Source organism: Hippichthys cyanospilos, chromosome 9, assembly GCF_059441005.1.
Source record: "Hippichthys cyanospilos isolate Australia breed blue-spotted pipefish chromosome 9, RoL_Hcya_1.0, whole genome shotgun sequence".
Lineage (NCBI taxonomy): Eukaryota > Metazoa > Chordata > Actinopteri > Syngnathiformes > Syngnathidae > Hippichthys > Hippichthys cyanospilos.
In genome coordinates this window covers 10,666,876-10,679,789 of record NC_142377.1, presented here as the reverse complement: position 1 = coordinate 10,679,789, position 12,914 = coordinate 10,666,876, and the positions used below count along the sequence as shown (strand labels likewise).

General features: G+C 39.0%; 2 protein-coding genes across 5 annotated transcripts in view; both read left to right on the top strand.

The window, feature by feature from the left end:
- Positions 1-8,283, top strand: part of chd5 (chromodomain helicase DNA binding protein 5) — a 32,826-nt gene extending 24,543 nt beyond the window's left edge. For all 3 annotated transcript variants that reach the window (XM_088423149.1, XM_088423150.1, XM_088423148.1), the window contains 10 exons: positions 35-194; positions 995-1,065; positions 1,142-1,358; positions 1,435-1,587; positions 1,914-2,022; positions 2,095-2,227; positions 3,260-3,455; positions 4,584-4,747; positions 4,818-4,944; positions 5,878-8,283. In XM_088423149.1, the coding sequence (XP_088279275.1) occupies positions 35-194; positions 995-1,065; positions 1,142-1,358; positions 1,435-1,587; positions 1,914-2,022; positions 2,095-2,227; positions 3,260-3,455; positions 4,584-4,747; positions 4,818-4,944; positions 5,878-5,996 (1,449 nt within the window). In that variant the 3' untranslated portion in view covers positions 5,997-8,283. The remainder of the gene's footprint in view (positions 1-34; positions 195-994; positions 1,066-1,141; positions 1,359-1,434; positions 1,588-1,913; positions 2,023-2,094; positions 2,228-3,259; positions 3,456-4,583; positions 4,748-4,817; positions 4,945-5,877) is intronic.
- Positions 8,284-9,287: 1,004 nt separating this feature from the next.
- Positions 9,288-12,914, top strand: part of LOC148418779 (rho guanine nucleotide exchange factor 10-like protein) — a 117,665-nt gene continuing 114,038 nt past the window's right edge. For both annotated transcript variants that reach the window (XM_088423868.1, XM_088423867.1), the window contains exon 1: positions 9,288-9,520. The gene's annotated coding sequence lies outside the window, so the exon portion shown is untranslated. The remainder of the gene's footprint in view (positions 9,521-12,914) is intronic.

The following is a 12,914-nucleotide window of genomic DNA, read 5'->3' as shown; positions in this document are numbered from 1 at the left end:
TGTCAATGACGGCTCGCCCGTACGCGCGCGACAGGTGCAAGAGTTTGAGCATGTCAACGGGAAGCTGAGCTCGCCCGACTTGATTCCCATCGGCATGGAGCTGAAGAAGCTGACCGAGAGCGTCTCGTCGGACCCCAACACCCCGCTGCAGGCCAGCCCGGTCGCCACGCAGCCCGGGACCCCCAACCCGCCAGGTCAGAAAATATCAGCGCATGCAGTCATTTTTATGGTTTAGTTTTTTTTTTGTTGTTGCTTTGGTGTAAGAAACAAATCACCTCATATACATGCCATATTTTCATATATATATATATATATATATATATATATATATATATATATATATATATATATATATATATATATATATATATATATATATATATATATATATATATATATATATATATATATATATTTAGTTTAAAACTATGAGCTGATATTTTTCTTTTCACTGTTTAATGTTGCCCCTTAGTGGCCACAGTGCGCATAGTATTTATTGCTCAATGGGCTCTGCAGTAGATGGACTGAAATTTTTTCATGGATGATACCGATTAATGGCAGTCAAAAATTCGGCGCCAATATTCATTTTGAGTCAAAAAAAAAGAAGAAAACAATGGGGTCGAATAAAAAAAAATAACTGCACTTATAACTTACTATAACTATTTAACTATATAGAACTATAACAACTAACTGCACTTTTGTTGAAATGCTTTAAGCGGATGTTGTAGATTGATGTAGTAAATTATAGACAATACAGATTGCTGTTGTAAAATTCTCACAACGAGTTCAGGGAGATCCCACTGTCATTAGCATGCCTTCTGAGATGAAATGAAAACAAGCACTGGTAAGTGCCTCAACATACCAAACATCAGTGCCTAAAATCGACCCTGCCCATTATGTTGGTTTATGCTGACAGTGGCTGGATTGTCTCATTTCCCAGGGACCCTAAATGCAGTAAATGTCATTTTTTCATGTTTCTTTTTCACATCTGTAGAGAAGACGGAGGGGCTTGGCGAGGAAAAGGATGTAACTGAGCCAGACAACAAGAAACCGTCAGAACAGGAAGTGCGTCCTTTTTTGTCTTTATTTCTGCAACATGTATCAGAATGTTACACTCTCATTTGTTTGTTTTTTTGCGCAGACATCAACAGAACCGACACACACGCGGGAAGAGGAGGACGACAAGGAAGCGCCCCCTGCTGAGGACAGCAAAGAGGAGAGAACGGGAGGAGACGACAAAGACGACAAACAGGCTGAGAGGGCGACAGGTCAGGACTCGCCCAAAAGCGAGAGTGAGGGCAAAGAGCCGGACAAGCCTCCCGACAGAGGAAACGGAGAGGAGAAGGACAGCAAAGCGGGTAGGCATGGCCAAAGTGCACTCACAATTCAGATTCAGAATTCTTGTTCTCATGTTCTTGTGTGTCGTCGATGCAGATGAGGTGAAAAGCGAGGACGCCGCCGCCGCTGCGGATGCTCGACTGAATGGCGATAAAGACACGCCGGATGAAACGGAGGATGCCAGGAAGGAGGACAAGAATGGATTCAAAACCAAGTTCATGTTCAATATTGCTGATGGGGGCTTCACAGGTGAAAGCCACATTATAAACCCACAATATTACAAACTATATTAAAATTCATATCAGCTTCAAATGTTATTTATCAGCCTTTATGACTACTTTTAGAATCTACAGTGGACTATCTCTAACATATACATATATCCTTCCCCATAATTTCAGTGGGCATCAATTATAATTCATGACTAGTCAAATAGTTGTAATATAATTTCTGAATTTGAAGTTGCATTCCTCCTCACATTCAATCAGTGGCCATCCAAACGGCCAATCAAAAGCCGCCACTCTTTGACACGTGACACGCCCCTTGAAATGAATCCACTCGTTGTGGTCCCGCCTCAGAGTTGCACACGTTGTGGCAGACGGAGGAACGAGCGGCGCTGTCGTCCGGCAAGATGGCCGACATCTGGCACCGCCGCCATGACTACTGGCTGCTGGCGGGTATTGTCACGTATCCTTTGCTTTCTTCTGGACTTTTCGGGGTATATGGGATTGGTTTGTGCCCCCTTGACCCCGAGCACAGGCATGGCTACGCGCGCTGGCAAGACATTCAGAACGACCCACGCTACGCCATCCTCAACGAGCCCTTCAAGACCGAGATACACAAAGGAAACTACCTGGAGATGAAGAACAAGTTTCTGGCTCGCCGATTTAAGGTCAGTGGCGGCTTTATTTATTTATGATTTTTAACCACTATTACCAGCGTTCTTAACCGAGCATCTTTTGGGGTTTAATCGTGACCTCGTCCTCACCCTAAACCAGAGGTGTCCAAACTACAACCCGGGGGCCATTTGTGGTCCCCCATCCACATTTTTATTCTGCAAGTATCAGCAAATCTACAGGAATTTGGGTTCAGGTTTTTCTGTGACAGGACTAGTACATTTTCCTTTTCAAATTGATAGCAAATTAATTGGAACGTGAAGCAACATATTGCTAAGATGGATGTGCATAATTGAAACAAAGGTTGAGAACCAATTTCTTAAAATTTGAATTTGAAACTGTTTCCCATACTTACAACCCTAATTGGAGATGTCAGCCCTTTGTTGGAGCATGAATCCTGATTTGAAACCCTAATGTAAGACCACCACTCTTGTTTGAATCCCTAACCCAGTCATACATTTCTAATTCTGAAACCCTAACCCTGGCTGAATCCTCGATCCAAAACCTGATAATAATTTGAAACCCTAAGCATGATTTCAAACCTTACCTTTAAATGATAACCCCGGTTGGAGATTCTAAGTATGGTTTGAAACCTGATCTTAGACTTCCAAATATAAAGTGAAACACTGACCAGAACCCTAATGTGACATCCTAACTCAGCAGTCCTCAAATGGGGAGGGGTTGAAGGCACTTCAAAAGATATGTGACATTTCAGGGTGTGATAGGAACATTACAGTTTTCTTTTCAAATTGAGAGCAAATTAATTGGAACATGAAGCAATGTATTGCTAAAGTGGGGGGCACATCATTGATAAAAGTTAGTTTAACAAACCCGACTTTAAAACAGTAATTCATTTCTTGAAACCCTTTACGGAGATGCTAGTTGCTAGATCCCTTTTTTGGGGAACATAAACTGTAATTTTAGCCCACCACGCTTATTTGAAAGCCTGGTTTGAAGTCTCGTCATCTGTTTGAAGACGTCTTACTGTTAGCGTAACGAACGTTTGTGTGCGTCGGCGGCGGGCGCAGTTGCTGGAGCAAGCGCTGGTGATCGAGGAGCAGCTTCGGCGCGCCGCCTACCTCAACATGAGCCAGGATCCCGGGCACCCCGCCATGGCTCTCAACACGCGCTTCACCGAGGTGGAGTGTCTGGCCGAGTCCCACCAGCACTTGTCCAAAGAGTCCCTGGGCGGTAACAAGCCGGCCAACGCCGTGCTGCACAAAGGTCAACACCCTCAGCCTCCCTCAACACATTCTTGATATCCACTCGATAATATACACACATTTCAACATACTGACACACGCTAACATAAGGCATAAGGCATAAATCAAATCAATTCGATTAATTTGTCATTTTAAAAACATGAGATAAAATATTTTAGTAAAGGGATGGCACACTCCTGTAGTGTGATAACTAAATGGTCATCCCATGTTAAACTTTGACATGTTGACACCACCTGGGTGAAATTTCAGCTTCCTAAGTGTCTTATTTCAATGCTTTCCCTTTTATGTGACATGTGTGATGTAAATATCCAAGGATTGGACAAAATACTGGACATGGGTTAAATTAGGAAATTTACATCTTTGCGATTGAATGAGTTAATTTGATAAATTATTTTTCATTTGTACTTCTTGTACAATTAATACTTTTTAATAAAACACATTTTTTCTCCTGAGGTCGATTGAAAATGACATCACATTTGCTGAAGGCATTGTTCAGCTAATATCTTTTATTTTTGTTTGCTGAACAATGTTTCAGGTTTGCTGGATTTCATTTTCATTTCAATTTTTTTAGGTTTCAGTCAACATTCATTCATTCTTTGTTTTAAAATTCTAAAAAAAAAATGTTCTGGAGCGCCCAGGGTCAGGAAACAAATGAAATAAAAACTTAAACAAGTAAGCACATTTTCCTTATACTTTTTTTTTAAAACAGAAAATTAAACCCTCAAAAATTTCAAAATAAAAGAAATGTTACAATTTAATATGAATAAAAAAATACAATTGAAAACGTATGGACTATCGACAAGTCATGCACAAGCTGAATTTACAATCAAACTGATTCAAAATCACGATTCATTATTTTTGTCCAAATATTTTCCACAGCATTCCTTTTAAATAAAACAAACTTTTAAAATACTGTTTGTTGAGGTCATTTCATGAATTAAAATCGTGATTGTAAAGAATGATTGAAGAAAAGCACAATTTTATTTTTGGGCCACATGCTAACAGGAAGTTATGCAATCGTTTACATTGATCTTCTGCGATGGCTGGAACAGATTAATGTTATTTCCATTCATTTGAATAGTGAGTGTTGTTTTGAATTACAAACTTGTGCGTTTGTGTGTGCCTGCAGTGCTGAACCAGTTGGAGGAGCTCCTGAGCGACATGAAGGCGGACGTGACGCGGCTGCCCAACATGCTGTCGCGCATCCCGCCCGTGTCGGCCCGCCTGCAGATGTCCGAACGCAGCATCCTGAGCCGCCTGACCAGTCGAGGGGGCGAACCTTCGCCGCAGCAGGTCCGCCTGTGGACATACAAAACACACTTGAGACTCCAGTGTCTAAAACTTCTTTTTTTTTTTAAATCAGACTTTCAGCCAGGGAGGGTTCGCATGCTCCCAGATGTACGGAAGCACGTTTGGGGCTGCGTTCAGGGGCCCCGGGGGTCAGCCCATGGTCAATTACAGTCAAATGCCGCTGGGGCCGTACGTCAGCGGTAAGAAAATCAACTCCGAGCCTATTCGCTCGGAATCATGACACCGATTGCCAGACTAAAGTCTACAAAGCAATAAATGAATAAAATGACATTTTAAAGGGATAGTCCACCTATCTAGCTGTTTTCAGCAATAATAACATAATATAATATAATATAATATAATATAATATAATATAATATAATATAATATAATATAATATAATATAATATAATATAATATAATAATCATTATATTTGTAATGTATCATAAATTTATCATTGAAAAAAATATAACACACAATACAATATAAATGGAAAAATGCAGAATATCTTAGTCCACTTATGTAGCCATTTTCATCAGTAAAAAGTGAATATTTTGTCTATCATTCATTTGACCACCAAAATATTTTCATATGAACTGAATAAGTAACAGAAATGTTAAAATTTCACTTAGCCGTCTAGTTTATTTAAAAAAAAAGAGGTACAAAGCGGTCCTAAGGGTGTGTAAAAGCTCATATCGTATATCATATCATATACCATGTACAGTAAATTGAAAAAGACAGAATAGCTTATGAAATTAAAGCGATAGTCCACTTATTTAGCCATTTTCTGCATTAAAAATTAATTTTGCCTCTAATCAAGTTGACTCATTAATCTACATAGAAAATTAATATTTTATAAAGTACAATACAAACAAAACAATAAATAAATACATAAATGAATGCATAAATAATTACATAAACATTTGGACAAAGGGGATCAGCAGAATCTGTTAAACGAATAGTCACTTTTGTGGTCATTTCCAGCAGTCAAATTTTGTCTTTATGTCTTTTGTCTAATGATTTTAGTTTATTTTTTTCTAACTTGGTGAGCTTGGTGGTGGCTGTTCACTTGTCTTTCGGCTTTTTTTTTCATGGCCCACCTGACATGAATCCCGATCACGTTTGCTTTCAGTGTCCAACGGTCCTCCCGGCGGGCACCTGGACAAAAAGACCTTGGAGTCCCTACGAGACGTGGCCACGCCCGACCTGAAGTCCGGCAAAGCCAGCGACGTCATCTGCATCGAGGATTGAGACGCATCCTCTTCTCTTTCTTTTTATGTTTCTTTTTCCGTTCATTTGCAGATGTATGGAATCTGAAGAATTGCACTTTTACCTTTGCTGAGGTTTTTTTTTTTTTTAACTTGATATTTTGACTGATCAACCTCCTCCTCTGAGATGTCAGGACTGAGGTAAAATGTGACTTTTTCCTCTCGTTTTTTTTTCCCCAAGTGGATGTTTGAGCGCAGTTTTTCCTTTTGTGTTTTTGTCATTCACGTAGTGTTGATTTTTTTGTTTTTTGAGAGCCTATTCATGGATGCAGTAAATGGCCGGCGGTCGCGGTGGTCTTTACCTCACGCGGATGTTCTCGTTGGTGACACCTGCAGGACTTCTGATGCATTGCAGCGTGTTTTGTGAGTACGATACCTGTGATTGTTTCTGTTTTGAATGTCGGCTGCACTATAACCACCGGGGGCGCGGATCCCCGCCGCCCTCCTTGGAACTCATTCATTTGCCTTCAATTGTGGGACTATTTTTACGAAAATCGTAAAGATTTTTCTTGAAATCCCCCGTTGCAAAGGATGCTTTTTTTGTTGTTGTTTTTTTTTTTGTTAGGATTGTTTTCAGACTGTGATGGGACCACGGAAGCTATGTTTTGTCATCTTTCCTCTGTGAATGTTTGGGGTTGTTTCAAATCAAGAATGCTGCCTGTTTTTAAAAGCTTAACTGGAAACCATATCTTGGAAGCTCAATTTCAAAGCCAGCTGCTTTTTTCATTTTTGATTTGTAGTTTTGGGTCAAGTAGGGATAAACCAAATTTATTTTGTCAACAGAAAAAGAACACCTCCTTTTTTTAAAATAATATATTTAGTGTTGAGCTCTGCTATTTTCAGAGAATGATGACACCTGTTGAAATGCATTGAGAGGAAGCATGCTAATTTATTCAGTATCATTTTTAAAAATAACCAGCTGGTTAATTGGTAGTCTGCTCTTTTCTGCCAAAAATCGGCAATGACCTAAAAAAATCAATATGGAGTGGGCTCTGCTAATATATTGGGCATACCACCTTTTTTTCCAATACTCACCTCTTTACTCGTCAACCGATACCGCTAGTACTTGTGATACTGAAAATGTCCTCCCCAAATGCAATTGCACGTCATTTTAAAGGAATTCTACTATAGCATTTTTCTAAAATGTCATCCAATCAATGTTGCTTTTCTATTTTTCTAATTAGTCATTTCAAGTTCCGAATCAAAAAATTGCCCCAAGAGAGCGCCCAAAACTAGTATCAGCTGTCATTGCGTGTACCATATCTTGAAATAAAGCCAGGTTTCCGTGGTATCGGTGGTGATCCACCCCTATATCGAAAACATAATTTGAAAGGCTAACTGGTGGATTGAAGACATCAGTGTGATTATTCAAGATGTGTTTTATATTTTATATTTCTCAAATCATGGTGAAACCTGTTGTAAAGAATTGAAACCCCAATCCTGTCTTGAAATCTTAACTTTCACCGCCAGCCCACTTATCATGGATCTATGGCTTCTATAGCTATCAGTGGAGGCCATTAAAAAAGGATCTTTGGCGTCTATTACCGTCAATGGCACTGAATGAGTTAATATTGAGCTTCAATATCCATTCGGATGGGCTTTGGTGTCCAATCATGAATGCTATCTATATCAAAGTGTTCGGAACCATGCTTTTACAGTTTATTTCTACCGGATTGAAATGATGTCATCTGAGAGATGATTGCGATTGGAAGATCCAATCAGACCTCTCTCTGGCATTATAAAGCCCAACCCCCCAACATACTATTTATTTCATGTGAACTGTATCTGAAAAGCATCTTGTTTTTTTTGCACTATTTGTTGTTTTTGGATCGAGTTGCAGACGAAACCTCAGAAACGTGTATATAAAGTTAAAAAAAAAAAAAAAGAATGTCGGTCGCGTCGTGACCTGGAGGTCCTCGACAACATAAATCTGATTAAATGCAATCAAACTGGAGTCGGGATGAATGTACGGTCTACTGAAAACAAACAGACTTCAGTCTAATATTATAAATATTGCATCTGTACATGCTTCTAATAAACATGGCTTCAAAAGCTCGTAAAGAAATGAAAAGACCTTGACCAGGCACCTTATGTTTCAGCCAGTGCGCAGCTTCTGAAGCTTTTTCTATGGCGCTTCAATTTGGGGTGTATGTCCCCAATATCTTCTTCTGATTTGTTCTCTAAAGCGACTGGATGACAAACTGAACGCTCATCTTTTGATTTGTACTGTGGATTTGTTGCGTTGTGTTTTAATAAATCTTCCGATGACAGCTTGTGCTTCGTGTTGGTTTCAAGAGCGGAAGAAAAAAAAAGACATTTCATTCACTTGAATCACTCATTGCACCACCCCTGAAGTTACTAATTAAAGCTGTTCACTGAGTCCTTGGAGACAAAAATAGTGTCAATTTTAATGCCTTTTTAAAAAGTTAATTAGTAATTAACTTAAATATAAAAGAAAGCATCATCAAAACAAATAACTCAAAACATTAAAACTTAATCATTGATTTAAGTTCATTAAAACGAAGGCAAAAACTGATATCAATTTTGGATCATTATTACACTGATGCAATCATTTTCTTGATATTTTCCTTTTTCTGAATTGGACCAGACTTTTAATTAAAAATAAAATAAAATAAAATATTAGCTACAAAAGCAATGAAGAAAACAAAATCAAATCTCTTCTTTGTGGATTTCGGTAACCCTACTGGATGAACTTGAAAACTGGAATGCTGCCATTATTATCACAAATATATTAACGGGAAAGTTTTCCCTAAGTATGTTTAAAAAATATTAATTCCCCAGAATGTTTATAGCACCAACATTAATAGGCACCAGGATTCCATTTTATCAAGTACTAATCATTACATCACATTAGAAATGATATTTTATTAGTGTTTTGAAACAAATACTACAATAACACGATATCAACACGAGTAACAATATTTTGTTGTTCTCTGTAGTTAAATTTAAACGCATAAAAACAATTTTATCAATGTACAGTATGTTGAATGACAGCCACAGAAAAAGTGAAGCGAAACCCGGAAGTGTCTGGCAAGACAGATTGGTTTTAATTCTTTTCCTCCCGCCCCCTTCTCCCCCACAACCTCTCCCGCTATTGGCCCAAACTCTCCCCAAAACCCCTCCTATTGGTCACTCACTCGCCTTTGGCCTGCCTCGCCATTGGCCGGCGTTGCGTGAGAGCTTCCCTCTGTGGCGAAGCTTTTGTGCGGCTGTCTGGGCAACGGCGCGGGGTCGTGGACGAACGGGCAGTGGGAGGAGGGAGAAGAGGCGAAGAAAAGGACAGCGAGGGATGGAAGTGGGGGGGAAAGCTCTGCTGAAAAGGCGGCCAGGGCTGAGCAACGACAGGCGCGACGACGTGCAACCGTAGCCGGCTAGCGAGGTGGCGAACGAGAGTGGAGAACTTGCCAATAGGACGCCAAACAAGGGACCTCCAATCATGAAAACTGAGATTTTTATGGGAGTTTAAACAAGCAAAAGGACGCAGAGGTGAGGCGATTTCTTTTTTTTCTGTGTATTTTGCAGAGGCAGCAGCTTTGTTCAAGAGAGGGGGGGTTCTTGTGCATATTCGGGGTCCATGGGCCTTGTTTTGGGGGTAACAGTTCCATCCGCGGGAGGGACCCCCAGGAAGGATGGGACTCAATGGTAGGCCTGCGTCCACGGTTGGGAGATCCATTCCCATTCATATTCTTCTTCGATAGATTTTGAGCCAGAGGTGGGGTACATTCTGGACTGGTCTCCAGCAAATCACACGGTATTAATTTAGAGCAACATGCTTCCCGCAAGAACTTCAATGAACCCGACAATCGTGTCGGTCAAATTTAGCCAATGTCATATTATCTTGAATTCTTTTTTGAACAAATCAGTACAATTTCGGGGTATTGAGTAAACAGGAAGGTTGCTGATACTACTCAGCAATACCAGTATCTGTTGCCCTCTTGTGGCCGTTCTATCTGGACTTAAATTACACACACCATTTTTAAACGCTTTAGAATGGTCATTTCTATGTTCGATACCACTTTTCGATACCACTTTTCTTCAGACTGATGCCAGGACACATGTCCTGGGATCACTCAACACCTAAGAAGTGCCGATACCATCAATATTTTTACCGCACAAACTTTGCCATGAAAAACAATGTCATAATTGAAAAAAAAACCTACATATACTTGTAACACATTATTTTTTATTTCATTCAATTTTATATTTGTTTAATTTACATTGTGGGTACCGATATCTTCAAATAAGGCTAGGTATCAGCATGATGCTGATGCTTTGGTGGGACTTCGGTGCTAGCTAGCTATGTTACACTAACACTTGTTTTTTTGTTTTTGTTGTTGTTTTTTTAATTCCAAGATGCCATTACAAATAAAAAAATAACATTAAAAAAGTCACAAATTAATATGCAGAAACAAATACCAAATTGGAAATTACCAAATAAAAATAAACAAATAAACAAACAAATACGTAAATAAAAAATACAAAATAATACCAAATGAGGTTCTAGCTGACGCCAGTGATATGTATGTTTATAAATGTTATATGTACGCTTGGAGTACATTTTAAGTGTAGCTTCAAAATGTACAAGTTTAATTTAGCCATGGCTTTATAATTTTGCTTTTCAATTCATTTTGAATAAAAACTAACACTAAGACTTTTCATTTTTATTTTGAACTTATGTTAATTTACCAAAACTGAACATTTGTAGACTTACATTCTATTAAAAGAAGCGTTTTTAAAAGATTTTCACATCTTCTAACAGAAATTTTACATATACAAAACACTACAAGTATCGGTTACTTCATATTGGTATCAGTGGAAAATGTGGGACAATATTGAATGACTCAAATAATATCATGCTACTTTTAAACTCTAATTTCCTGAAAAAGACAACAACAAAAACATTTTTTGGAGCTGATTCTTCCTGACAGCGATGTTGTGTAAGTTTGTCATGCACTGTAAACTCCATGCTGGAAGGCCGGATTCGAACCCACGAGCAGTACTTTGATGCGGGTATGCTCAGCGGTCTGGTTGTTTACTGTGTAGCTTGCTTCAAAAAAATATAAATGGCCTCCCCGGGTGTCAAGCTGTTTTTTTGGGGGACCCAAGTTAGGGAGAGAGGAGTTAAAGGGGAAGAATTGAAGCCCTGATTTGCATTTCTTGGAGTGGGGGGGGGGGGGGGGGTGCTCACTGTATCACATTGTTTTCTTCTTAGTCACAGTCCAATCCATTCACGCACCCCCGGAAGCCGGTTGTGCACAAGCTTCCATTGATGGGCTTGAAGGTTCGCTGGACAACAGCAACGAGCAGGCAAATATTGCGCAACGGGGGGCGGGGGGGGTGTCCTTGCCTTTAGGAAGCCTTCCCGAAGGATGGAGGGAGAGGATGTTAAGGATTTTTGTTTGTGATGAGCCATCTAAACACGCCTTCATTCACTCGAGACATCAGCCGCTGAAAAGTTAGCAAAACCGCTATACAGTACTTATTCAAGTAAACACTAAATGACCAATTATTCTAAAATATTCAGATGTTCCGCCTGTAGTTCATGTCTTTTTTGTTGTAAGCATTATTGGACACAAACGTATTTTATTCATTTTTAAGTTAATCGGCTTGATTTTTTTTTTTCTTGGCATCTATCTAAGAAAACTCCCTATTGCGTTACATTAATGCCACATTTGTTAGCCAATCTATGGTGTTTTGCATTTTTTGTTAGCATTCAGCTAACAGATTTTTCTAAGACAAAAGTTTTTGGTTTAAAAAAAAAAAGAAAAGAAAAACTGTAATTGTCTTTGTTGCATGTTTGCAGCAAACTTCATTTTCGGGGTGTCTCGATCCAATGTGATATCGGTTCGATATCATCCCAAAAAAGCTCAGATTGTATCAATCTATTGATATTAGCACTCATACACACATCAATTTGCTCCTGCTCATCTATTCACCAGCGTCCTGGGATGGAGATTGCAGATTTAAATTTTGCAGAATTCAGTTTTGAATATTGCATTTCCTCATTTCATTTTCTCATTCTGTAGCTATTTTTCTTTGAGTAGTATCACTTCATCGTCTCTTCTAACATTTTGTACAAAAAAAAACCCCAACACAAGATAAATGCATGCAGTATTTTGCTGATATTGGATCAGAATTGTATTGTATCTGACATTACTAGGTTGCAATATCGATATCGCATGAGTTGGAAAAGTTGTATCGCGACTCCCCTAAACTTATATTTTTAAATAATTTTGTAAAAAAATTAGGGCCTCTACCAACTATTGTGCCGGCACCAGCCTTATTTCAAGCGATTGGTATTCCCGACATCGGATGCCTGCTTGTGGTTGTTTTACAATAAAGGGCTAGAAATTAGAATAATAGAAAACTGACATCAATTTCTTGCAATGTTTTATGAAGATTGCTACTATGGTGTGTCTATACAATTATCTTCCACTGTTTTTTTTTCTTCTAAGAAAGTGGAATCTAAACTCACTATATAGAAGAATGCATTACTGCTACCACTATACAATACTTTTCATAGTTATAATAATGACAATAACAATAATAGTAGTAGTAATGATAGCATATTCCATGATACAGTAGCTGAATGCAAAGTATAGTTGTAAACCGGCTCAAAGTGTAGGGGGCGGGGCTAAGCAGTCAAGGTGAAACTACTGTAGTTTTCCATATAAAATTAAAAAAAAAAAACATAAATCTACCCTTCAAAATAAACAAAGTCTCAATAGAAAGCCCGATATTTCTGTTTTTCTGTTTGTCACGTATCTCATCACACTGGTGACACGCTAGGAGAGCAGTGGGCCTTTGTTCTTCGAGAGCCCAGATGGGCGACCTTCACTTGAAGGCCACACACAGCAGTAACATCAATGCTGCTGCTCCT